This window comes from Cucurbita maxima, unplaced genomic scaffold (assembly GCF_002738345.1).
Source record: "Cucurbita maxima cultivar Rimu unplaced genomic scaffold, Cmax_1.0 Cma_Scf00091, whole genome shotgun sequence".
NCBI lineage: Eukaryota > Viridiplantae > Streptophyta > Magnoliopsida > Cucurbitales > Cucurbitaceae > Cucurbita > Cucurbita maxima.
This window is the reverse complement of record NW_019272107.1, coordinates 87,058-111,328: the sequence shown is the minus strand read 5'-3', so window position 1 is coordinate 111,328 and position 24,271 is coordinate 87,058. Positions and strand designations below refer to the sequence as shown.

General features: G+C 34.2%; 1 protein-coding gene across 2 annotated transcripts in view; it reads right to left on the bottom strand.

Annotated features, from left to right (window-relative positions):
• Window positions 1-1,886: 1,886 nt before the first annotated feature.
• Window positions 1,887-24,271, bottom strand: part of LOC111472873 (protein VASCULAR ASSOCIATED DEATH 1, chloroplastic) — a 28,011-nt gene continuing 5,626 nt past the window's right edge. The window contains exons 2-18 of one of the 2 annotated variants that reach the window (XM_023118465.1): window positions 22,298-22,357; window positions 15,798-15,848; window positions 15,485-15,550; window positions 13,316-13,411; window positions 12,749-12,850; window positions 12,018-12,106; window positions 11,750-11,934; window positions 10,583-10,623; window positions 10,365-10,452; window positions 10,171-10,257; window positions 10,005-10,059; window positions 6,315-6,381; window positions 5,777-5,876; window positions 4,334-4,395; window positions 4,214-4,253; window positions 3,819-4,117; window positions 1,887-2,362 (exon numbers count right to left, since the gene is read on the bottom strand). In XM_023118465.1, the coding sequence (XP_022974233.1) occupies window positions 2,126-2,362; window positions 3,819-4,117; window positions 4,214-4,253; window positions 4,334-4,395; window positions 5,777-5,876; window positions 6,315-6,381; window positions 10,005-10,059; window positions 10,171-10,257; window positions 10,365-10,452; window positions 10,583-10,623; window positions 11,750-11,934; window positions 12,018-12,106; window positions 12,749-12,850; window positions 13,316-13,411; window positions 15,485-15,550; window positions 15,798-15,848; window positions 22,298-22,357 (1,725 nt within the window). In that variant the 3' untranslated portion in view covers window positions 1,887-2,125. The remainder of the gene's footprint in view (window positions 2,363-3,818; window positions 4,118-4,213; window positions 4,254-4,333; window positions 4,396-5,776; window positions 5,877-6,314; window positions 6,382-10,004; window positions 10,060-10,170; window positions 10,258-10,364; window positions 10,453-10,582; window positions 10,624-11,749; window positions 11,935-12,017; window positions 12,107-12,748; window positions 12,851-13,315; window positions 13,412-15,484; window positions 15,551-15,797; window positions 15,849-22,297; window positions 22,358-24,271) is intronic. The other variant, XM_023118466.1, reaches the window with a different exon arrangement.

Here is a 24,271-nt window from a genome sequence, read left to right as displayed (position 1 = left end):
GAATCTTTGAGGTCTCTCCTAGAAGTTCAAATAGCTATAGAGTTAGACTTGAACTTCCAAAAGAGAAAAGGAATTAAATGTTATGGTGATGGAATATCTTTTTTATTCCACGTTTTTTTTTTAGATGTTTGCTGACTGGCTGCGGGTCTAGATGGGAAGACATTTGGGAGTTGTGCGATTACAGAAGGTCATCAATCCATCCATGTATTTTGGGTGTTTTGCATGATTCAAAAATTGGTATCTCGATCCTTAAACGTTTGGATAATTTTCCACCAAACTTAGAAAAGCACGAGAATAAATTATCCATTTTGAAAAAAAGAAAAAGTAATGGCAGAAAATACAAAACCGAACTTAGACGTATATTTTAACTAGAAAATGTGGTGGAGAGATAGAATGCAGGGAGACGGGGTGTGCTATGTTGTTTAGTTAGTCAGGAATATGCTTCTTCCTTTGCTGAAAATATAATTAAATTGATGTTGTTGGTGGCCTAATTAAAAGTCCCAAGTCTATCTTAAAACCAAGTTTGATTCTTGATTCCTTGAGTTGCTTCACCGTTCATGCCATCTAATAATCCATTCACACCTAGCACACATCCCCAAATTATTATTCATCACTTGGATTGACGTCATGTTGAATTCAATCTACTTTCTCCTTTTTGGAGATTTGTTTATTCATGAAGCTCACGATGTTAGATTAGAAGCATGAGGTGGCCTATCTATTGCTTTTTCTCTGGACAAAATAAAATATAATATCAAGGGCTGAATAACATCACATGGGTATGGTATCACTAACATAGGATAAGGATCAATCCTATGCCCTATCAGCGTGTGTCATTGTACCAAAACAATGCCCTCATGATATTAATTGATACCTAGATTTCAAGTCAAAAGTATTCGATTCCCTTTTAATTTAATATTGCATATTGTAATTGGGTTTATCCTCTTCTCGGATGAAATTCGTAAAGATGATCAATATAAGTGTTATTGAATTTAGATTTTTAATGAAATGAAAAGAAAAGTGGGCTCTCAATCTCAATCTCAATCTCAATCTCATGCAAGAAAAAGTGCAAGAAAAAGTGGATGGAGTTGAGTTAGAAGCCAACCTTAGTTGTTGTGAATTCGAGTAAGGGTGAGGGTTATTGCTTGTTTTCTCTCCAATCATTGTCAAGTTTGATTGGCATGCATGAACTTGGGGAATCTGGTGAAGCCCTTCCCGAGGTCGGTGGTCATGTTTTTCCCCCTCCCCCCAAATTATATCTCCAACTCGTTTTGGCGCCTTCCCGAGGTCGGTGGTCATGTTTTTCCCCCTCCCCCCAAATTATATCTCCAACTCGTTTTGGCGGAGGCCACTTACGCATCCTATTTCTCTTCTTCCAAATGATTGGAAAAATTGCGGCACTTTTTGACCATTCTTTTTCAACATTGTCATTTCGTTGTGTGGGGTTCCTTTTCTGAGGGACACTTGGATTCCATTAAGGAATCCAAAAAAGAAACCTGTTCATATTAAGCTTCACTTTGGATCTCCCAAATTTACCCTATTCTCTCTCTCTCTCTCTCTCTCTCTCTCTCTCTCTCAACTATCAGTATCAATGTCCAATCCAATCAAATACCCATAGGTCACTCTCAAGTTTCAACCGAACAATACTAAATTGAACTTCTTTACTCGTGAGGAAAAAAGGTTTCGACATTTCATCTTTTATGTTTACGGTCGTAGCGTCGTAGTTATAACATGATAGAAATATCAGCATCGAGACAACGGATTGTAAAGCTTCTTTTAGGGGACAAATTGTAAAATTGTTGCAGAAATATCAGCATCGAGACAACGGATTGTAAAGCTTCTTTTAGGGGACAAATTGTAAAATTGTTGCAATTTTTTGCAAAATATTATTTGAGAATGAGGATCACATTTGTGGATCAAGGACATCTCATCTTTATATTACACCAATCCAGTTTCTAGTAAAGAAATGTTCCCATGGTTTATCACCTGAGAATCATTTCGGTTCACATGTTGGGTTGTATTTCAATTCTTTCCCCTTTGTTACGAGGGATCATCATTTCCAATCATCAAAACAAACATACAATAAATTAATCTCAAAGAGGAATTGAAAAAATAAAATAAATTAAAGTTACCATTTAACTTCTTCAAGATCTCTTAGTTGTGCTTTTAACTGTGCATGCTCGCGTCGCATCATCTCCAGCCTAGCCTCAACCATGTTCATCTCATCCTTAAGGTGGTGCATTCGCTTTTCCAACCATGCCATGGTATCAGGCGATCTTCCACCACTGACTTTGAGGCCACTTGCATTGTCAGGATAACTCATGTGGATGTGTTGGGGTCTGGATAATAGCACCACTATGCTCAACTGCAGTTAAGAAATAGCATAATTATTCGTCATTTACAGAACTGAAATGAAGTGGCAAATAAATCGAGCAAACGTTCATAAGAAACAACTACCTCAACATCATAAAAGTAAAAGATGGATTCTGCAATGACACCACCTATTTCTGATACCATAAACATGTAGTAATGTTCAACAATACACACACAACGAAGAACAGTTCACAATCTCGTTTAATTTTTCTACAATCAATAAATGTTTCCATTTTCAACATCTATACCAACTAGAAATGATTTTTTTTTCAACGATTAATTAATATATCAAAATTCTCATAATAGAATTCAAATAATTGAAACTTTTATTAAACTACAACAGAGAAGTCATCCTAGCCTAACATGGATAAATACATGCAATAGGATCTTCCTGGCTTTGAAGACTTCAAAAGTCCAAACCTTACCTAAACCTATATAAATATTTTGACGTTTGCTATGTATTCCTGTAATAGTTTAATGAAATTTGATCTCTATCAATTAGGTTGACTACATTTTCCCTAATACATCGTCTCCTTTGACCGATGCAAATACTCTGCCTCTACAGCCCTCGACTTCTTCTGTGCCAAGGATGGTGATGGAAGTAGACAAGTGAGGGAGATGAGCCTTCTATTCCCAGAACAAAAAGTTCGAGAGATGAAAGCCACATGCCTTGATTTGTTCAGACTAACCAGAAAAAGCAGTTGTGCTTTGCTTGCTCAAATTTGGGAACATTCACATTTTGCTCAAGTTCAGTTAAAATATGCCTGTCCGTCCCAACACAACTGTTCAATATCATCTTACCTCATAGATTATTATCCCAATGCACAGATGAACGTATCATCTGATGTACGCTCGGCTCAAATGGAAAATTTAGACAACCTATCAAACAAACGCGACTGCCGCCATTTACCATTATCAATAAGTTTCAGATTACCAATAGGAAGCATAAATGGATAACGTAGCTTCCATCCTAGACATCATTCCAGACTTGAAATTCAAAGAAAATATGAATGAGAAATATATAAACTATAAATAATAGAGTTAAGAGGCAAAGAAGAGGTTCGAAATATGTAATGATAAATAAGAACTAAATGGGTTTGAGAGGGAAAGGAAACAGATGGATATGGCTTAGAGAGGAACGGAGTCGATTGAGGTAGGTAGTTTTATTCTCATCATAGGTTAGTAACGGGTTCTCACCATTTAAAATTAAATGAATTAAAATCTGGCGGTAGCACAAGAAGAATAGGTGTGAGAGAGAGAGAGAGAGAAAAAAAAAGCTGGGGTACATGTAGAGATACCATCAAAGATTTGCTGTAAATTAGACGAACAAAAATGAAAAATAGAAGCCAGGTGCCCGACAGATATCATATTGGAAATCATATTCATGGATACCGGTGCAAATTCAATGACAGAAGATATAGGTATACTAAGTAAAAGAAATTGCATACCTGCATTAGAAATATCACAACAAACGTGATAACTAGGGCAAGAGGAAGATAATTTTGACTTCTTAACAAAGAGCAAAGTTTCTTCACGTATTCTCTCCACCAAGAAGCATGTGAAGGAGAATCAACTCCTTGAGAAAGGATTTCAGGTTGTTGACCAACGTCAGTGGAACATTGTGATTCAGTTAATCTTCTTTGGTCGTTCGTCTCATTTGACTTTTCCAATGATTTGCTTCTATTTATTTCTTCTTCAACAGGAGGATCTTTACAACTCCCCGAAGTGCTACCCCTTGGTCTTCCCTCTGTGGTAAATTAGTAACCAGAACGTGTGAGCTCATCAATTGCCTAATTTGAATATGACTGTTTAGACGAAAAGTAAAATTATATAACATTCAGACCTTCAATTTCTTTAAGTTTCTGCTGCAACAATTCCTTTGCCTGCAAGAATGTCGTACAAATTTGAATAGCACTTTAAATTTGATTAACACTTGTCAAATATGTAAGGGAAAAAAGGATACCATCTGAATCCACAGTCCATAGGCCTCTCGGCATTCTTCAAGAGTAGACTGTACTATTTTCCCTGCATGACGATCCACAAAACTCATCATTAAATCAGCATCATATTCTGAAAACTATTTGCTCAAATAAGAAATTCCTACATGCACGGATGAGGGGAAAAAAAACTCGGGAATTTAAATGCCGACTTCTAACAGAAGATTTAATAATTGGTATGCTTCAGAACTTCTTTATACCTCCTGTTGTTGACCGCAATAACATTCCACATAAACAATAACCGCCGTATAGACAACTCACATCTCGAAAAGAAGACGGTTCCTTAAATCAGATGGGCCACGTACTTTTATTGTTATAACATATAAGTTCCTCTCTTTAATTGTGCTCCTTAGTTCCAAATAGATATCATGAACTCTCCTAGCTTTTAGTATCCAATGCTTTACTTCCATTTTCCTTAAGTCATCCGATTCTGAAGTTCTTTAGCAATCAAAATGGCGTCACATATACTAGAAGAGTAGCAACATTTTCACCATCTCATATAACTTATTGTCCTGAATGTAAATTCGATGAGAATGATAAAAGGGTCAACACTGAATTGTCCAAATTATTCCTCTGAAGATCGTTTAAACCCCTCTTAACGGTTTCCTCGGTTTACATAAACAGTCTATTCAAAGTTTTCCCTACATTCAAATGGTACCTCAATAGAGTGGTACTCCAGCCTAAGAATCATTTTTCTTATACTGATCAAATCAAGTCCATATTTTCTCTGCAACAGATGTCAACAATTCTATAATGTTCATTATTGGCAACAAACGAAGTAGCTCTTGCTAGTCCATCCTGCATGTCAAAGTGAATTTCTTCCCACCATTCAATCAACAGATCCATGAGTTTGCATATCAAAGTAAACATACATTTTTTATATCCCACTAACGCGCAACTCAACCTAGACCTTGGTTCGTCAAGGAATAATTAGAAATGGAAAACTTGTAGGGAAGGCTTCGCTAAATGGCCCCAATGTTGATAGAAAATGGAAGTATGAATATCAAACGTATCATCTATTTATATCCCACTAAATTTTAGTTTAGTTCCTTTTTTTAAAAAAAAAAAAGAAAAAAGATTCATTTTAGTCCCTTAAATTCTAGCATTTTTCAATTAGTCCCTTATATTTTAATGTTTTTAAAAGTGATTCATGAAATGATATTGTGTGAACTGGCAGGTATTAGAGGGAAAAAAATCTATTGTAGGGAAGGCTTTGCAAAATGGCCCCCAGGATGATGGAACATCGAAGTAGGAATATAAAACTTAACATTATTGAGTGAAATTGAGTGAATGGACAAATATTTAGAGGGGAAAAATCTAAAAAAGAAATTTTTAATTCCTCTCCAAATTTCTAAAGAACTAATCACCATATGATAAAAATCACAAAATGTTCGTACAAATAGACATACCTTTCCACACTGTTCTTTTTGAAAATGCCACGTTCACATATACATTCAAGATGCAGCCATTATTTGATTCATCAACATCATTCTTCACCTCCCAATGAACCTAAAATTTATGCAGGGAGACACTTAATAACCATGAAGAATAAGCACTTGATAATTACGTAGGAAAACTAAGAAATGACTGTTTTATATAATGAGAAATGTGGGTTACGCTTAGCTAGATTCAAAGACAATTTTAAGTCACACCAATGAAAGAAACATTTGAGGAACCAAAGAGAGACAATGTACCTGAATAGAGTTTTTTTCTTTTTTCTTTTTTTAAATCTTCTGAAATAATGATGTATATTTGATTGCAATATTTAAGATTGTCCTCAACAAATAACATATAATCTATAGTCTTGCGAGTATATATAAATGCTGCTATGCTTTAATCTTTTCTAATATATCATTAAATTTCCTCGTCAAGAAATTATGACCCAAAACAGAATAGAGATAATTGCCACCAAACGGATCGAATAGAACTGAAAGTTCTAGTTAATACCTCAACACGGAAATAATCTGAATATGGAACATCACTGACTTCTTGTATTACCTCGATGACCAAATGACTGAGAAAATGCGCAGAGAGTTCAACTCATTGAAGGCATTGACAACAGAAAACTGGCTTGAATGATAAAATAATAAAAAAAAATTGCTAATTAGTCAGAAAAGTTATAGATAACAGAAACTTAAAGCCCAAATAGGGGCTGCATTAGTTCACGAGCAACAACATATCAACGTAGTAATTAAATCAGATGGGCAATCAACCATCTGCCTTACCTTAACCCTAAAAGTTAGAAACTAAAGAAAGAATGAGCACTATTATGGTTAGAAAGCATATTTAGGTTGGTTAGACGAGACCCATACCACAACCCGGATTTACCAAAGAGTGTGCAATGTGAAGCAAATGTGAAATAATGCCTATCTTTGCCTAAGAGGCCAAAGGAAGTCACGTACATTGTTAATTTTGTAACACGGAAAAGTTGAAAAGTTGGTAAAAGACCTAAGAGAACTTCATACAGGACACTAAGGTATTTAATTAATCATGAAATGTCGTCCCGAACTGGTTCCACTTATTTTTCATGAAGGAAATGTTGTGTAATCCAACCCTTCCTCTCTGAACTTTGAATCAGATAGAAGCCCACATAAACAAGATCTATAATGGCAAGCCTTGATTATATGCATGCATGCATGCTTGGACTCATTAATATACTTTCATCGAAACATTAAACCAGAACCTTACTGTGCAACCAAAAGTATATTCTTGTGATATGGAAGAGATAGGGAAACAAATTCAAATTTAACAAAGTATGGATTATCTGTTTTAGAAATCACAGCTCGTCTTCCTTACGGGCTTTCATCACTATTTATTTTGAATATCTGCCATACTAGTATTTAATGGCTCAAATAAATGTCTTATTGTCTTATAGGTTAAATTACAAATTTGATCAGTATGGATTGGGCAAAGTTTAATTAGATATCTATGATTTTAAAATTTTCGACCCTATGATATAGGCTAGTTTCAATTTAATCCGTATGATTTGGATTTAGTTTCAGCCTAGTAGCTATGGTTTCAAAAGTTTTAATTTGGTCCCTATGCTTTAATCAAACTTCTAAAATCATGCTATTGCTATGGTTTCAAAAGTTTTAATTTGGTCCCTGTGCTGTAGTCAAATTTCCAAGATCATCCTTATTGTTAGTAAATTGAGAATGGATTTTTCATATTTCATTTTTCTATTTTCTTGCAATAGCTAATGAAACAACTAAAATCAGCAACGCCAAGCACCTTCCAGACCACAAATTTGTTGTGGAAGCCAACATGCATAGTAAGTGACGCTCTGGAATCTACTTATTCCACGGTAAAGATTCCTGTATGAGATCTAAGTAGCCAATCTAAGACATTATCCGTAATACCAAGTAACCAGAAGACATCAACCATCATGCTCTGCTAATCATGAAGTTCTCAGTTTAATGTTACAATTTAAAACCATCATGATTTGTGCCATTGACAGAGCCTACAGGAAACTAGCTACACATACTGGTATAATAATGAGATTCATTCTGAGAAAATATTCACATATTTTGACACTTCTTTTTTTCAGTTTTCTCATAATAAAACTGAACATGCATGTTGATAGGAATCCACTTTCTATTCACAAAATTCACAAAGAAAATACAACAAACACTCATTTCCTAATAACAAGTTTGAGAGGGCCATCAATCTCTCCACATTCCTCAAGAAACCACATAAAATGCAAAATCATGCTCGGTCATTACAAAAACACAGCATATAAACAAAATATCAAAACCAACGTAACTGACTCAAGGAGTTATAAGTCCCTAATCCAAAATACTCAAACAAGGAAACTAACTAAAACAGCCACATTTCCGGGTTTTCCTTTGCTTGAATAAACCCTTTGGATTGGAGGTCTAACACATGTAACTTGCTTTTACCAAGCATTATGTTATGGATTTTGTTAGAGTAAATGAAGGGATTCACCAGGTCACTAATGAAGAGTGACAACTTCAGGGAGAATGTGAAAGCTTTGACTTGATGGTCTACAAGCAATTGTAATTATTAGTTTTTTCTTATATTTGCCCATTGGAATGCATTTTTGTAACCCCTTGGCCCTTAGAGAGGATATTTTATCTATTATTAGTTTTTTCTTATATTTTCCCATTGGAAAGCTTTTTTGTAACACGCTTGGCCCTTAGAGAGGATATTTTATCCATACTTTTTTATTTTTTCACTGGTGAAAGAATGTTTCCTGCTGAAAGTATTTTTCATGAGTTTTAAGGCATCAACATAAATTCCTAGCAAGAATATTAAGAAACAAATGTGACCATTTGGACCAGCTTGTATGCAACGGGATTAGCCTCGGGATATGGTCATCTGGAAACTTGTAGGATTCTAATATCCTAGGCAGGTGGTTATCATGGATTTGAACCCTTTTCCTAAAATTTCAATAACCATTAGTCCAACTAAAGGTGGTTGTATTAAGAAACATTTTACTGCTCACAGTCATCATTTTGACTGAGAATGTGAGAGCTCTATTTCAACATAATGTTTGTTCAACAATGAGAACTTTTAGACATATTCAGAATCATATACTTAGAAACTGTTGGTTTTTATTGATTGAGTTTCCTTTTTCTTTTTGTTCTCCCGATAGAGTCTGTATCTTTTGAGCATTATTCTCTTTTCATTTGTTCTATGAAAAGTGTTGTTTCTTATTAATAGTAAACGTAAATTTGAAATGATTTCCATTTCCATAGAAAATAGCAACAAAGGCCTCCTTGATAAAGTTTTTATTTTTAGTTTTCTATATTCAAAATCTAGCCAGTTTACAAACCATTCCTTTGTTTAATTTTTTCATTTACGAAAAGCATTCTTGAAATTTTGGTCAGATTTACAAAAACCAAAAATAGATCACTGAAAACTATCCGTATAGCTTTAAAAAAATGGCATATGGCTATGATAGAACATTTTTATGAGTAAATTATAAAACAACGAAAATTGTATGACCCTTGAGAAAGCAAAGAACAAACTCATTAACCATTTAAGAATAACTAAATCATTATCAAATCAACTATGATATTTAATTCTTTTTCCCAGTAAACAATAAACTGTGGTACATAAACTGAATGCCATTTCATTTTATTCCAAATCTCAATTTTATTTCGTCTGGCATCATCTATCACTCTAAATAAGTTTTTAAATCTAAAAGCCAAGTATTTATCTTCACTTTCAAGTTTATTTCCCTCAAGTCAAAAACACTTCTCCAACACCATAAAAAAATTTTGGGGGAAAAATCAGCTGCAAGAACAGAGACATTACTAACGTTATTTTAGGAATTAAAATTAGCAATTTTTATGATAGTTTTTTATAACGGTGAAATTTTGTTTACGGTTAATGTTTTCATTTTTATTTAGAGTTCCAAGTAACCCGCTTTATTTACATTCCCTTGTACACTAAACTATTATTTCCTTTTTCTAATATAATGCCTCGAAAAATTAAACCTGACAGAATTGATTCATAAAAGTTTTGATACAAGTTTGAGTCTGTTATGAGTAATTCACAACATACAAAAAAAAACGTAGCGCAGCAACAAAAACTGACATGAAAGAATGTTTATGAATAGAGAGGGATAAGAACAGCAAAAGAATATAAACATTATGGAGCTACTTGTCAAACCTGTCTCGATAAACTCGAAACTTCTGGATCTCCTGACAGCCACCAAACTTTGCACCTTTATAGCCATGTAAAATCAAAACTATCATAAAAATATAACTGAAATAAAAAAGAAACAAAAACATGGAGAAAAAAGTCAGATATTCTCTTAAATGAAAGAAAAGCGAACCAAAATATATCTTTATTGGATGTTGAAATGATATATCCCGTGTAGGCCCAAGCACATCATCAGTACGCCACAGAGAACATTTAAACTCTGGAAAAGTATCGCCAAACAAACAATCAGTTCACAGTATATACTATGTATCAATAGATAAAACAATTCAAAAAATATTTCTACATTGCATTCATCTTTCGCCCTACCTTTATCTCCACATTTTTCATGATATGAAGAAACAAAATCAACTGCGTCATCTGAAAAATAGAAACTAAAGAAATCCTCCACCTTTATCTGCAGTTCAATTTGAACCAACATTTCTGGTCAAAACTGATCAATAATGTTAAAGAAACTGTGAACTTGGAGGATCCAAATGTGAAGTACAAATTACATGTCAAACTCATCAAAGAAAAAGAAACTGTACCGGGAACTTTGATTCTGCAACTTTGGTATAACAATCTGGTACTGCAATTCAAAATCAAACCAGATCATGCATTCAGGACCGGAGTTTCACTTGTTATAGCAGTTGAAGTATAAGTCAAGTACAAAAGTTAACCACTAAAGTAAAAATAAAAGCACCCTAAAAATGCTTTCTTTCATTAAAATAGCTCTTTATGTCAAATACCAAAACAATCCCCATTCCCACCTGCCCTTCACAGCCTCCACGTGAAAAGGCACAACCTTTCCATAGAATGATACAGTATATAACTTCTTTTGATAAGAAATTGAAGAATAAATTTTATTCCAAAGAACCAAGCTATAATGAAGATAAAGAGGGAATAGGAAATCCACCAAACTTTCTTTGGAATATTATACCCTCTAAGCTACAACAATAAAAAGGTAGAAAATAGAACCACGTCATTTGATTCTATACACTTAACAACCTAGATCCTGTATTATGACATGATCAATGGGTACTTGATTTGGAACCAATTTTTAGACCTTTCACGTTTCTTTGGTGCACAATTGATCTTTGTTGGTCAATGACAGAAGAGGTGTTGTTCCATCCACAGTTTTGGAGATAAGGGTGGCATCCTTTAGGGCGAAGATTTTTTTTACTACTTTGTGTGACCATTAGCTAGAGGGAAACAGAAGAATCTAGGAGGCAAAAAGTCTTGAAGTGTGGGCTGGCTATGACCAGGTTTCATGTCTCTCTTTTGGTGTTATCATCTAAGGATTTTTGTTACCATCCCTTTTCTCTTATTCTTTACAACTGAACCTCTTTTTTTGTAATTATCAGGGTGTCCCTTTTTAATTGGCTCCCTTTGAAATGGGCCTTCACTTTCTTGAAGTGCCTATGTGCATTATTCTGTTCGTCTTAAGGAAAGTTTGGTTTCCCATTAAGAAAACTAATAAATGAATTCCTACATAAGCTAACAATCAAAGTAGGAATAACGTTTCTTAGAACTTTTTGTTTTCTTTCACTAATTTCTGCATCCCCTCCCAAAGGCCAATGGTGAGTATGAAGGTAGAGAGAATGACTTGAGACACTCTTGGACTCCACAATCCAAGAACTGTAGGCTAACTCCTTAATCTAAAAGGAAAGAGAAAAGAGAAAAGAGAAAAGAGAAAATAAATGCTACAAACCCACCCTTGGGAGCTTCTGTGTCTTCCTGCTTCCACATCATCTTTCTTAAAGTTGAAGCATGAGCATCAAGAATTGGCTCTGCTTCCTGAATTGTATCAATTGGTACGGGTGGTAGGGTCTTTGGCCCATTTTCCTCTTCAACGTTGGCTTGAACCATGGAAACATTAAGAATAGGAGTATTCATACTCCTTAGACACAAGATGATTTATTAATCTAGTAAGTCAAGCAGCAAAGAGCCTAGGGGAACTACATAGACCAAGGTGAAAAATACCTGTCAGAAGAATCTGAAGGATCCAGCTCCTTGGCCTTTTCGATACCGAGGTTACTAATTTCTTGTCTGCTAGATTCATTTACTGATATCTAACATAAAAGTTAAAAAGTTTAATACATAAGAGAGACAAACAGAAGCTGAAAAAGAAGGTCTCCATTCTTTCACTTGGGTTGTTTTCTAACAAGAAAAACTTTTCATTGCTATCACTAATATCTTAGGTGGATATTCATTGTCAATTTTAAACAAATGTAACAGTTTATGGATAAATACAGAAACTGAATTTTGTGAACATATTGCAAGCTAGCAAGCTCACACATCCATAACATGCATGCACATGCACACAGGCATACATGCGGTACACATGCAAATAAAGAAGGCCATCAATAACACAAAATCAAGATATCCTTTTGGTCCGAAAGCCCATTAAACATAAGCAGGAAGATCTTGAAAAATGATTGCCTCGAACTTAAACCATCTGGGAAAAATTAAAATAGAACGGATAGGGGGCAACTCATAGAGAGAAGAATATCACTATATTCAGTTACGCCATATGTCAAAATAATGTTATCGCCCATCCAAAAAATTGATAATTCTCCATCCACTTTTCTATACATGCACTAACAATCTAATCGTATATGAATGTTAGCAGAATCTAAGGGAAAACTTTGGTTGCATTGCAACTTAAACAATACTGCTGTTACAAACAAAACATAGAATGCACAGTTCTTCACCTGTTTTGTCAAAATTGCCTCGGTACCTTTACCTTGTTGCGACCAGCCATCATTAATGAGATTAAAAGCCTCATCACGAGATAGAAAAGAAGCAAAGAAGAACTGCAAAAGTTAGTGAGCAAAATAAGTTACTTAGGCCAGTTGATTATACTGCCAACAACTAAAATAAATTATCTAGGCCATTTTGTTTTTTAAAAAGTTAAGCTGATAAATATATACTCCTAAATATTTTCTTAGTTTACCTTTTCTGTACTATTATCATTATTATTTTCTTTTTTTGACAAGTAGTTTAGTTTTTTACTTTTAAAAAACTTACGAAACCTTAGCCCACGTTTAAAAATAAAAATAAAAATGAAAATAAAGGTTTTCTCAAAATCAATATTTCTTTTATTCTTAAAATTAATTTTGAAAGTAGATTAGGAAATATCAAAAAAGTGTTACTAAATCATCATAATTTTTTTAAAAATGAAAAGGAGAAAAATAAAAAGACCTTATACTTAATTCTGTAGATGAAATTAAAAATTAAAGCAGAATGGAAAATATAAAGCATTAAAAGATCAAAATTACCTTTTTCTCTCCAACTAATATTTCGATGGCATTAGGGAATATCCCTGCGGTCTTTGCTCTACGTAAAGCTGTTATTTCTTGTAATGGGATAATTTTCTGAAGTACAATAAGAATCATAAACAAGATCCAAGACAGATAGAAATGTCGTAACAACCCAACCTTGACAACAACCGTATTTTTGAAAGAAAAATAGTGAAATAAGAAATCAAATATTGAATCGTGAGGTTCATGCTCAAATATGAATAACAACATGAAATTGAAATTATTCATGCAAATTAGACATTGAATAAGTGGTACACGTTTTGCATGCCGATGGACATCCTCTTTTAAGAAAAAACTGTCAGCATGTGAATTCAGGAGTGTTGTGGCCTAGCAATTTTTCATAATTCCTCACCTAATTTTATTGATAGAACTATGAACCCGGGGGAGAACATGTTATAAAATGAACCAATAAACCCGTCCTAACTTTGAAGAATTCCATCTAACCATGCCCCAGCCCTAACTTTGAAGAATTCCATCTAACCATGCCCCCATATGAAATTATCCAAAAGCAATATGCATAGAAGATAGTTCAAAGTTCCGACATGATGATAGAGAAATTACGCTGAGCCTTCTTTCTTATTCAGCAACCAAACTTTGCAGCGGTAGAAATTGATCCAAATCGCTACACTAACCTGTCAAATTCCTTCCATAATGGTTCTTCCTATTCCCAACCAACCTTAAATGATTAGCCTCTTTGTTCCTCAATGTGTTCTACTCTAAACCACTTGAGCCTTTGCCACACTGGAGAAAACATAACAGCCCCACAACCCATCCTGCACATAGAACTTCGACGTACACCTCCACCCATCATGAGAAATTTATACTCCAAATTACCAGGAAAAAGTCCAAGGAAGTTCTATCACCAGGCATTGCATTACACTCTACGACTGGATCACTGGCATGCAATACTTACCAGCACATTTGTAATGATGGCGCCAAAAATATCCAACAACCATAGAAGATAATAGGGCAATAGTCATAGTTGAAGTCTTATCTCTTTCAAAATCCAAACTGGATCTAGTGAAAGTATAAATCGTTCGTAAGGGAGGCATATTCATACATGATTAGCATGGAAAGTCACTCCATTAAACGTTCTGAATCCCAGCAGCAACAAGATAAGGACAGATCCAGTCATCCAGGATTTCATGTTAGATGGGGCAGTAAAAGGGTAAGGATAGATCCAGGATTTTATGTAAATGGCGCATTCAACAATTATAGTGAAATATTTTTTTAAATTCTATTTTTCCATCTGCAATAATATCATTTAACATGTTACAATTGCATTGGGGAACTTCCATAGTTTCATATGATTGTTTCAATCAAGGGCAGCATGGAGACGAAACTGGAAATTCTCAAAATATAAATCTATATATGTTGAAGGGTCAAATTGATGAGGGATTTAGTAGAATAAACTTGTTTACATATTGTTTCGGAAATTGAATTTTCTTACATTATTTTCTGCAATTCCATGTATATCCTGTTACCTTATTTTTAAAAAGTCACCACCCGATCCAAAACCCAGAATATGGAAACATCATTTCCTTATAAAGCATAACCGATCAACAAGGAACCTCTTATTGGATTAGCCCAAATTTTTAGGCTATTACATAATTGGGTAGATTAGTCCAATTGTAGGGATTGTTTCCTTGATTGATAGTTTAACAGTATGCTAGCATATAACGTGCAAAAAAAATTCTCACATTCAAATGGAAACTAAAAGTACCTCCAAAATATAATAAAAATAATAATATAACTTATGAGCATATCATTAAAGATTACATCTCTGTAATAAATTCTTCTTGCATATGAAAATAGGACACACTTTTCACTTAAATACTGAGTTAGTCCGGAATACCTCAAGCTACTTCCATTACCATAATGCATCTACATTTTTTTTTTCCTACACCTAAACGAGAGAAACCAAGAGGAGAGCTTCTAGCCTGAGCAGATGAAAGAAGATAGTGGATTTTATTGATAAAATGAACTCGAGGAATCTGTGTGCTTGCATGATGCAAGCCCATGCGTTAGAGTGTGTGACAGAGCATTTGGTTTAAAGCATAACTTGTATAAATCAAGTTGTTAGGTAAGAAGAACCTCATGCAGCAAAGAGATGGATACACATCTTACCTTTGTCTCAAACCCAAAGATGTTGGAGTAAAAGCAGATATAGTGCACGAACAGATACATGTGGCCCTGAAACATATAAATAATAACAATAACAATAATGATAATAACAAATGGCTAGACCCATAATCCATTCATTACCAAATGGGAATTCATATATGTTAAATTTCTACAGGAGTAAAACGGAAGATAGGCAGTTGAAATTTTAAATGCAAAATCAGAAGTGGCTATATGACATGTTTATCAAGGTAATAAAATCTAAAATGTTAAGTTCACAACTTATCCTGCTCGAGAATCTATGGAAGATAAGAATTACCTGAATTAGTATGTTCTCTTGGAAAGCACAATTGAAGTCTTCAATAAGAACCTAGAAATACAAAGGAGAACTGGTAAATCTTAAGATCGAAGGCAAATACTCTATAAGATAATATTAAGGAGGCGTTGCTCATAGTTGTATTGTCGTACCAGAGTTTTTTTTTTTTTTTTTTTTCTTTTTTACTTTTTTCCTTTTTAATTAAGCATGTCCTATTGAACTAGGAAGACCCAGGTGGACCATTATTTTAATGAGAACAAAAACGAACATTGGATGAAAGGTGAATATACATTGAACAAAAATTTACCATAATTCTTGAAACTAGATTTTCATGATCTAATATGTTGGAGGAATGATATTGCAAATAAGTACTTCACCCAAAAAAAAAACTAATAAATTCTAAGTATCACTGATGTAAAATTTATGCACGATAATCAGATGTTAGAGTGACAGTGTCATTCTATCCATTAATCAACATAGCCTTCCAATCTTCCACCTTGACCAAATTTATTCGGTGACATCATTGCTACGGTTGAAGTCGTGTCGACAAAGTCATGCTTTAGCGTGCCTGAAGAACATATCTTTTTCATCGAAGACGAGTTGAAATCAAAATCGCTAGAGTCAAAATCGTTGAGTTGAAGTCGCATGGTCTGAGAGATNACTTAGAACTGAAAAAAAAAAAAAAAAAAAAAAAAAAAAAAAAAAAAAAAAAAAAAAAAAAAAATTGGTAGGGAGGAGGCATAAAAAAAAGGTTGAGTGGTTAGCCAAAATCCTAATTTCTCCTTGGACCTTCAAAAATTGATTCACTTTAATTAGGTGGACAAGACAACTCACTTGAGCCCAGCCCACTGAAGTCAGCAGTCCCCTTTTTTATTCCCCTTCAACAGCCCATTTTTCAGCGTAAGAAGGCCTTTCTATACAATAGAATACTTGAAGCGGTGGAGATCCACTTATTGGCCTTTTTATTTTCGGCTCATTTCAAGCCCATTTTTCGGCCAACAACGAATTTGAAGCAAGGAAAACACATGAGCAGCATTGTCGACAGAAGACCGATTCATTTTTAGGAAGAAGCCCACTGTTTTCCAATTTTTGTCACTGGAGTTTGCTATTCAACACTTACTTGAAGAAGAGGCTCATTTTTCTTTGAGCAACAGTCACGGAATCAAAAAATTTTGTCACCAATAGAATAAATTCCTCCAGACCACTGCCCAAAGAAATGAGATCTTCAACCCATCCAATTGTCATATCAACTCAACGAAAAATAAAAACTTTCTTAAATAATCTCAAATTGTGTAGTACCTTTGAATAATCTCAAATTGTGTAGTTACCTTAAAGGAAAGGGAAAACTTCAACATCACGTTGGACCAAGACTAGCAGAGATGAACCTAGGATTTGTTGCATGGGACGAGGAAAACTTCATGATAATGTCATGGCTCTTGGAGTCTATGGAGTCATCCATCAGCAATACATGTATGATTTACAAAACACTCAAGTCATATGAGACTATATTCATCACACTTACTCCAAGGCTCGGAGAAGCAGTTCAAACCTATGAGATCAAGATTACAACTAGAGCCATGATTTAAGAAGGGAGAACTGTTTCTGAATATGCCATTGCTCAGATAACATTGTGGCAGGAACTCAATTATCATTTGGTTTTCAAAATGAAGTTCACTACAAATGTCGTAATTCTAAAGAAATTCATTGAAGCAGATTGTGTTTATGATTTTTTGGCCGGTCTCGACAACCAATTTGACCAAGTCTGCGTACAAATCATCAAAAAAGAGGAAACACGGTCCCTAGAAGAAACAATGTCCCTCATTTGAGCAAATGAAGTCTTATACTTGACAACTACTCAATTTAGATGCATTGGCCCTTTGCCATAGAGAAAGAAAGATGCAACCAATGGAAGAGTAACAAAAACAATTTCTGGTGTACTACATTACAAGAAACTGCGACACATGAAGGAGAGTTATCAGAAGTTGAACGGAAAATCTCCCAATCGTGAATGGGGAAATTGAGAAGCCTCATAGGACCATGGTTGGGGAAACAAGGGAGAAATGTCGAAAGCACAGGTGTACATCACAAAAGAATCCAAATTAGAACAGAAGTTCCCAATTGCGACTCACATGACCATCACATACAATGTTTTAGAACATATAAAAAATAAAAATTACAGTGACAAATGAGACTAATTCATCTCTCAAACCCTTACACTAAAACACGTCTTACGTGTCTCAAAACTATCTAATAGACGCATTTTCATACAAAACTTATTGATGACTACCACTGTAGTGTTACTTTCTTCCCGTCATGTTTTGTTTTTCAAGACCAAGTCCCAAAACTATCTAATGGACGCATTTTCATACGATTGGATTTACTAAGGAATTGAATGGCTGACACTACTTGTAATTACCTAAGAAAACAACACATTGCTCAACCATGTTATTTCTTTGTTCCTCCAATAAAGATGTGTTTGGTTCACCTTTGCATGAGTCCTCCCTCATTTAGAGTCTAAACTTATGTTCCAAGAGTCACATTGTGATACATGTGAATTTGCGAAACATACAGTCAAAATAAAAAATTCAATGTTTTTTAATTTGATTCATAGTGATATATAGGACCCTCAACTGTTCCAAATATTTTTTATACTCATTGATTTCTTTAATTGACAATTGCACTCGGTTACATGACTATTTCTTCTCAAACTAAAATCTGATGAGTACTATAATTCTGACCTTCCACTCAATGATTCAAACCCAATTTGAAGTCAAAATCAAAACATTTCAAATTGACAATGCTAGAAATTCCTTCAATCAAACCTTATCGTCATACTTCTTATCTCAAGGCACCATCCATGACTCTTATGTGATATTACGTCATAGCAAAATGGAGTAACCCACAGAAAAAATAGACACCTTGCTTACTCACGGAAACACGTCAAAGACTTACTGAAGAGAAGTTGTTCTTACTGCAACTTACACAATAAATTGTCTCTCCTTTCATGTCCTAAATAATCTAAGCCTAATGGAAGTTCCCAAGCAATTTCATCCTCCTTTCGAACATCAAATGGCTTCACGTCCCGCATATTTGGGTGAACAACCTTTATTCATGTGGACAACACTCAAAGTGGAAAACTCAATTGGAGAGCAATAAAATGTGCCTTTTTAGGGTGTTCTTCGACCAAAAAGGGGTACAAATGTTTTAGCCCTCGAGGAATTCTTACATCTCAATTGATGTGACATTCACCAAACATAAATCGTTCTTTTCTAAGGCACCTCTTTAGGAAGAGAACATAGTGATTGAAGAGAGTCCTTCGGAAACAGCTAAACTCTTAGACACACTAAATAGTCTGGACATAGGACCAACTATTGAGTCCACTCCTACTACAGATTTCAATCATGAGTCCATAACTACTATCAATTCCAATCATGGGACATCTCCTACTACCATGGAGTCACCGACTGAACCATCAATTCAACATCCACTGCTAGATTCGTTGTTCTCTCAGATATATTCTAGAAGGAAAGCCATTCAAGACCAATACAATTAAAACATCTTACTCAACTCAAAATGAAGATGCAACACAGTTAAAGATAGATGATAGACTCATAGCTCTCTAAAAATCCACTAGAGAATGCACAAAACAACCATTATACCCCGTACCAAGCTATATCACTCTTGAAAGACTATCCCTTCACACAAGAGTTTCATTATGAGTCTAAATTTGATTGTTATACTTAACACAGTTTTTGAAGCTTTATGCAAAGGAGAATGGCAGGATGCTATGAGAGAAGAAATGCATGCACTAAAAAGGAATAACACGTGAGAAGTTGTAGATAGGACAAAAGGAAAAATTATAGTTGGGTGCAGATGACTTTTCACAATAAAATACAAGATTAAACATAGAAAGATATAAGACAAGGTTAGTAGTTACGAGATATACTCAAATTTGTGGTATAGACTATCAGGAGATGTCTATTCCCTGTTGCAAAGATGAACAAAATAAGAATATTGTCACACATGGCTGCCAACTTAAATAGACAGCTCTCATAGTATGTTGTGAAGAATGTGTTCCTTCACTATGATCTAGATGAGAAAATCTTTGAGCCTTCCTCCAGGATTTGAAAGCTCGAAAGGTAAAGTGTGCAAACTTAGAAAAGCCCTGTATGTACTAAAATAATCACCAAGGGTGTGGTTTGGAGATTCAGGAAGGTAATGAAAGAATGTGGAAATAAGCAAAGTCAAGGAGATCACATTCTCCTTATCAAGCACTCAAAATCAAGGGGGGTTACAGTGCTTCTAGTGTAAGTAGATGACATCATAGTCACTAGCAATAATGAAGAAGAAAAGATTAATTTACAAGGAAATTGATGAGAGAATTTGAGATTAAAGAACTTAGAGGGCTAAAGTATTTTCTCGACATTGAAGTAGTGTACTCAGCTCAAGGTATTTTCATATCACAACACAAATATGTGATGGGTTTATTGACAGAAACAAGAAAAAAACAGATGTAAGCTTGCATCAACACCTATGGATTCACATTAGTAACCGGAAGAGTCAAAGAAGAACTCGGTGAATAGAGAGATGTACCAAACTAGGGAGGCTTATATATCAAGCTCACCTCGACCACAGTAAGTGTAATTAGCCAATTTACGCATGACGACCTACGAGAACATTATCTTTAGGCAACATATAGAATGTTACATTACCTAAAAGGGCCTTTAGAAAAAGGAATCTTATTTAAACGTAACAATTCCCTTTCATTGGAGGCTTACACATACGCTGACTATAATATTGAATCAATAGTGGACAAAAGATCTATGACGAGGTATTGTAATTTTCTCGAAGGTAATTTAGTGACATAGAGAGGAGCAAAAAACAAAATATGGTGGCTATATCATCTAGTGAATTGGAGTTCTAAGCTATTGGGCGAGGGCTTATGAGCTCTCATGGTTGAAGATAATCCTTGATGACTTACAGATTAAGGGAGAAGGTCCGATAAAATTGTAGTGTGATAACAAATCAGCTATGAATAATTGCACATAATCCTATCCAGGATGATATGACAAAGAATATTGAAATTGATTGACATCTATCAAGGAAAAATTGGAGAAGGGATAGTTTGCACTAGTTTTGTGCCCTCACGACTTCAACTAACAGAAGTACTAACAAAGGAATTCATAGCTCAATCTTTCATGAGTTAGTAGCCAAGCTAGGAATGGACGACTACTACTCTCCAGCTTAGGGAAAGTGTTGAAAGAATGACTTTAATTAAGCAATATTTGTGTAAATCCTAGCCCTAATCTAAGGAATATTTGTGTATTCCCATTGAATAAGGGAATTAGTTAACCTTCCTATTTTTCTGTATTTTTACATAGTGTCTAGGGATTCCGTTAGATTTTTTTTTTTTTTTTTTTTAATGTAATGTTACCTAATATCTAGGGGCTTGGTTAGCCTTTCTAAATTATAAAAGGCACATGTGCAATGAGCAAGATAATTTACTATTAGTAAAGAAAGAAATGGAGTCTTTAGACAATAAGATATCCATAGGAATCCTTGATAAAGCAGATATCCTCGAATATCAAGTATAACAATCTGCAAAAGGCTACATATTCTCCCATCCTTGGACGGAGCAATATCCGTTGAATAATCCACTAAAGAAAAAATGCATAAAATATACCAATAAAAAAATATTGAAATTATTCCCAAGTACCACTCAAGCAAAAATCTTTGAAGCAAAAATCTTTGAAGCAAAAATCTTTAAAGCAAAAAAGATGACAACAAGTTTCCTTCATTTGTGAGCTTGAAAATTAGAGCACAACTCAATAAGTGATTATCATTTATCAACAACAATTGGGAGGAAACAATGCTACAAGACTTATATACAAGATTTCAAGCTCTAATATCATGTTAAGCTGCTACGCAACCCCAAAAAGCTTGAGCTAATAATTACGGTAATTTAATCATTTAATCATACTCCGACATTTACAAAGTAAAAAAGCTGCATTTCTATCTTTTTGCATTGCAGAAGCAATCTTTACCCCTAAGTTAAAGTCCCATCAAATAAATGTGGTAGATTTGTATGTTATCCTATGTTAATAATTTGAAAAACTAGAAATATAGTAAATGGTCACAGGAAGCACTGAAATAAGCACAAAAAATCTTCATCAAGTGCGGAAATATGTAGAAAATACTTCATTAAACTTTTATAATCGATCAATTCAAAGTATAGCTGAATTTCTTTCCTGTATATGTTGTCTGTCTTATTCCAAATTAGAAGAAAACTTCAGAAATCCCTCCGAAAAATCACCATTGATCAATGTTTCCATAGCTAAGTCAAACGTGATAATTCTTCTCTTCGTTTTTTGTTTGTTTTTCTTTTTTCTTTTTTTTTCTTTCTTTCTTTCTTTTTCCAATTGAATCCATTAGCAAGACACAAATGATCCTATCATCAACTTCATCTTCAATCAATAAACTCCTCTCAAGACTAGAGCACTTACTTCATCTGGTGGAAGACGAAACAACTGCCGATATTCTTCACTTCTCAATAATGCAGATGACTGCATAAAAAATAAGAAGCTTCAGATATTATATAAAATAAAAGCATCAGGAAAGATCTCATATATTTCCTACTTCCAGTTTTTATTGACTACATACATCAGAATATGTCTAGAGTGAAGAGGATCAAAGAACCACATGAGAATTTATTTCTTTCCAACTCTTCAGATATAAGAATAAGGGAAGCATACAATAATCTAACCATGACAGTAGAATTAACAGGTATGAGAATAAATGAAGTTCCCGAAAGTGGATTAGAATTCCAAACAATTCTAGAAATTTCTAAGTGCCTGTAGGATCTTCTTATGAATAATTTCATATCCAAGAGAAAGTAAGAATGCGCTTGCCATACCTTCTAGTTTAAACACTCTTAAAAAAATATTTCGAATCAAAACGTATTTGTATCTTATCTTTTTGTAAAAGTGCTATAAGTAAAAAATTTGTTTAGTTTCACAGCACTCAAAAGTAATTCTAGTAACTATAAATAAGTTTTTTTCTAACTACATGTTTTGAAGATGTTCAACTAAATATTTATTAGCCATTTTTTGGATAATCATCTCTTAGTGTTTCTTCAAAAAGAATTTTTTATTTTATCATATTTTTTAGAAGTGCTACTTATTAATTAGGATAAAAGACACTTTTAATAATTGAAAACACTCCAGAAGCCTTACTAAAAATACTTTAAAATTGGTAATTTTCCCAAAGGTGCTTATAGTTCAAGTGATTTGATTTAAAAATAAATTATTTTGTTCAAAGGCTATATCCCAAACACATTACGAATACTGGGATCAGTCCTAAAAGCCTAGTAGGAATCCTCGTTGCCCTTATACAACTTTCTTTTGAAAAATTGTGCGCTTGTAGACTTTCCAACCTGCGTGTAATTAGTAAAGAGCTTTCTATCATCAGTTCACGGGACAACAACATTGACAAGTAACTTTCTCGGTCCCCATAAAAGAATCATCTCACGACCACGCAAAGCAACTTAATCTAGTTTAAAATTTCTTCAAAACCACTTTCCTTTCGAAGTATTTGTTTATTGTCATTTTCCATCCTTTTAAATCCACCAAATTTCTCTTATTTTTACATGTGCTCCTAACCAACCCACTTACCAGTGCAGAAAGCACACAATGTAAAAATTTCAGTCTCGTATCCTAGCAAAAAAGTGCATTCCTAACTCTCTAAAACATGCTAGAGTTTTGATAATACATAATGTATGACTTGACTAGAGAATATAATTCAATGTCTGAGTGGCCGAACTCTAAAGCAAGCAGTTCTAAAGTGTTCCATTCCGACTTCATTTGGTTCTGCTTGTCTATGAGGCAAGATGGATGGAACTCTGTGAAAATATTTTCCATAGCCACCATTACTGATATTGATACTGTCTTCTAGAGTTAAATTGCACACTACGTATTATTGAGGCCTAGCATACTATACTATAGGGTGTAAGACATTTTTCAGATAGAGAAGAGACTTTGAGCTTTACAATTAGACTGTTTCTACATTCAGCTGGGTTGAACAGGGGCTCGTGTAAAATAATATAAGTTTAGTATATTTGAAAGGAAATGGATTGATAGACGAGAAATTTAGAGGGAATATGATACTAGCCTTAGTCCAGGAGATGTTGACCATAATGTCATCGAATTTGCGCAGATATATTCTAAGAGATGATTTATAAGAATAAAGAGAGAGTTGTTTGTTGATGTCAATGTAGTCAATGTCCTAGGTTGATAACATAGACTTTTTTAATGATTACAAGCAGGATAAAGTTGCCTTTGAGCACACAGTTTCGTCATTGGATAAAGCTCATCTAAATAAAGTGAAAATTTACATCCAAAATATAACTTCTTTTTCTTTTTCTTTTTCTTATCTTTTTTTTTTTTTTTTTTTTTTTTTTTTTTTTTTTTTTTTTAAAAAAA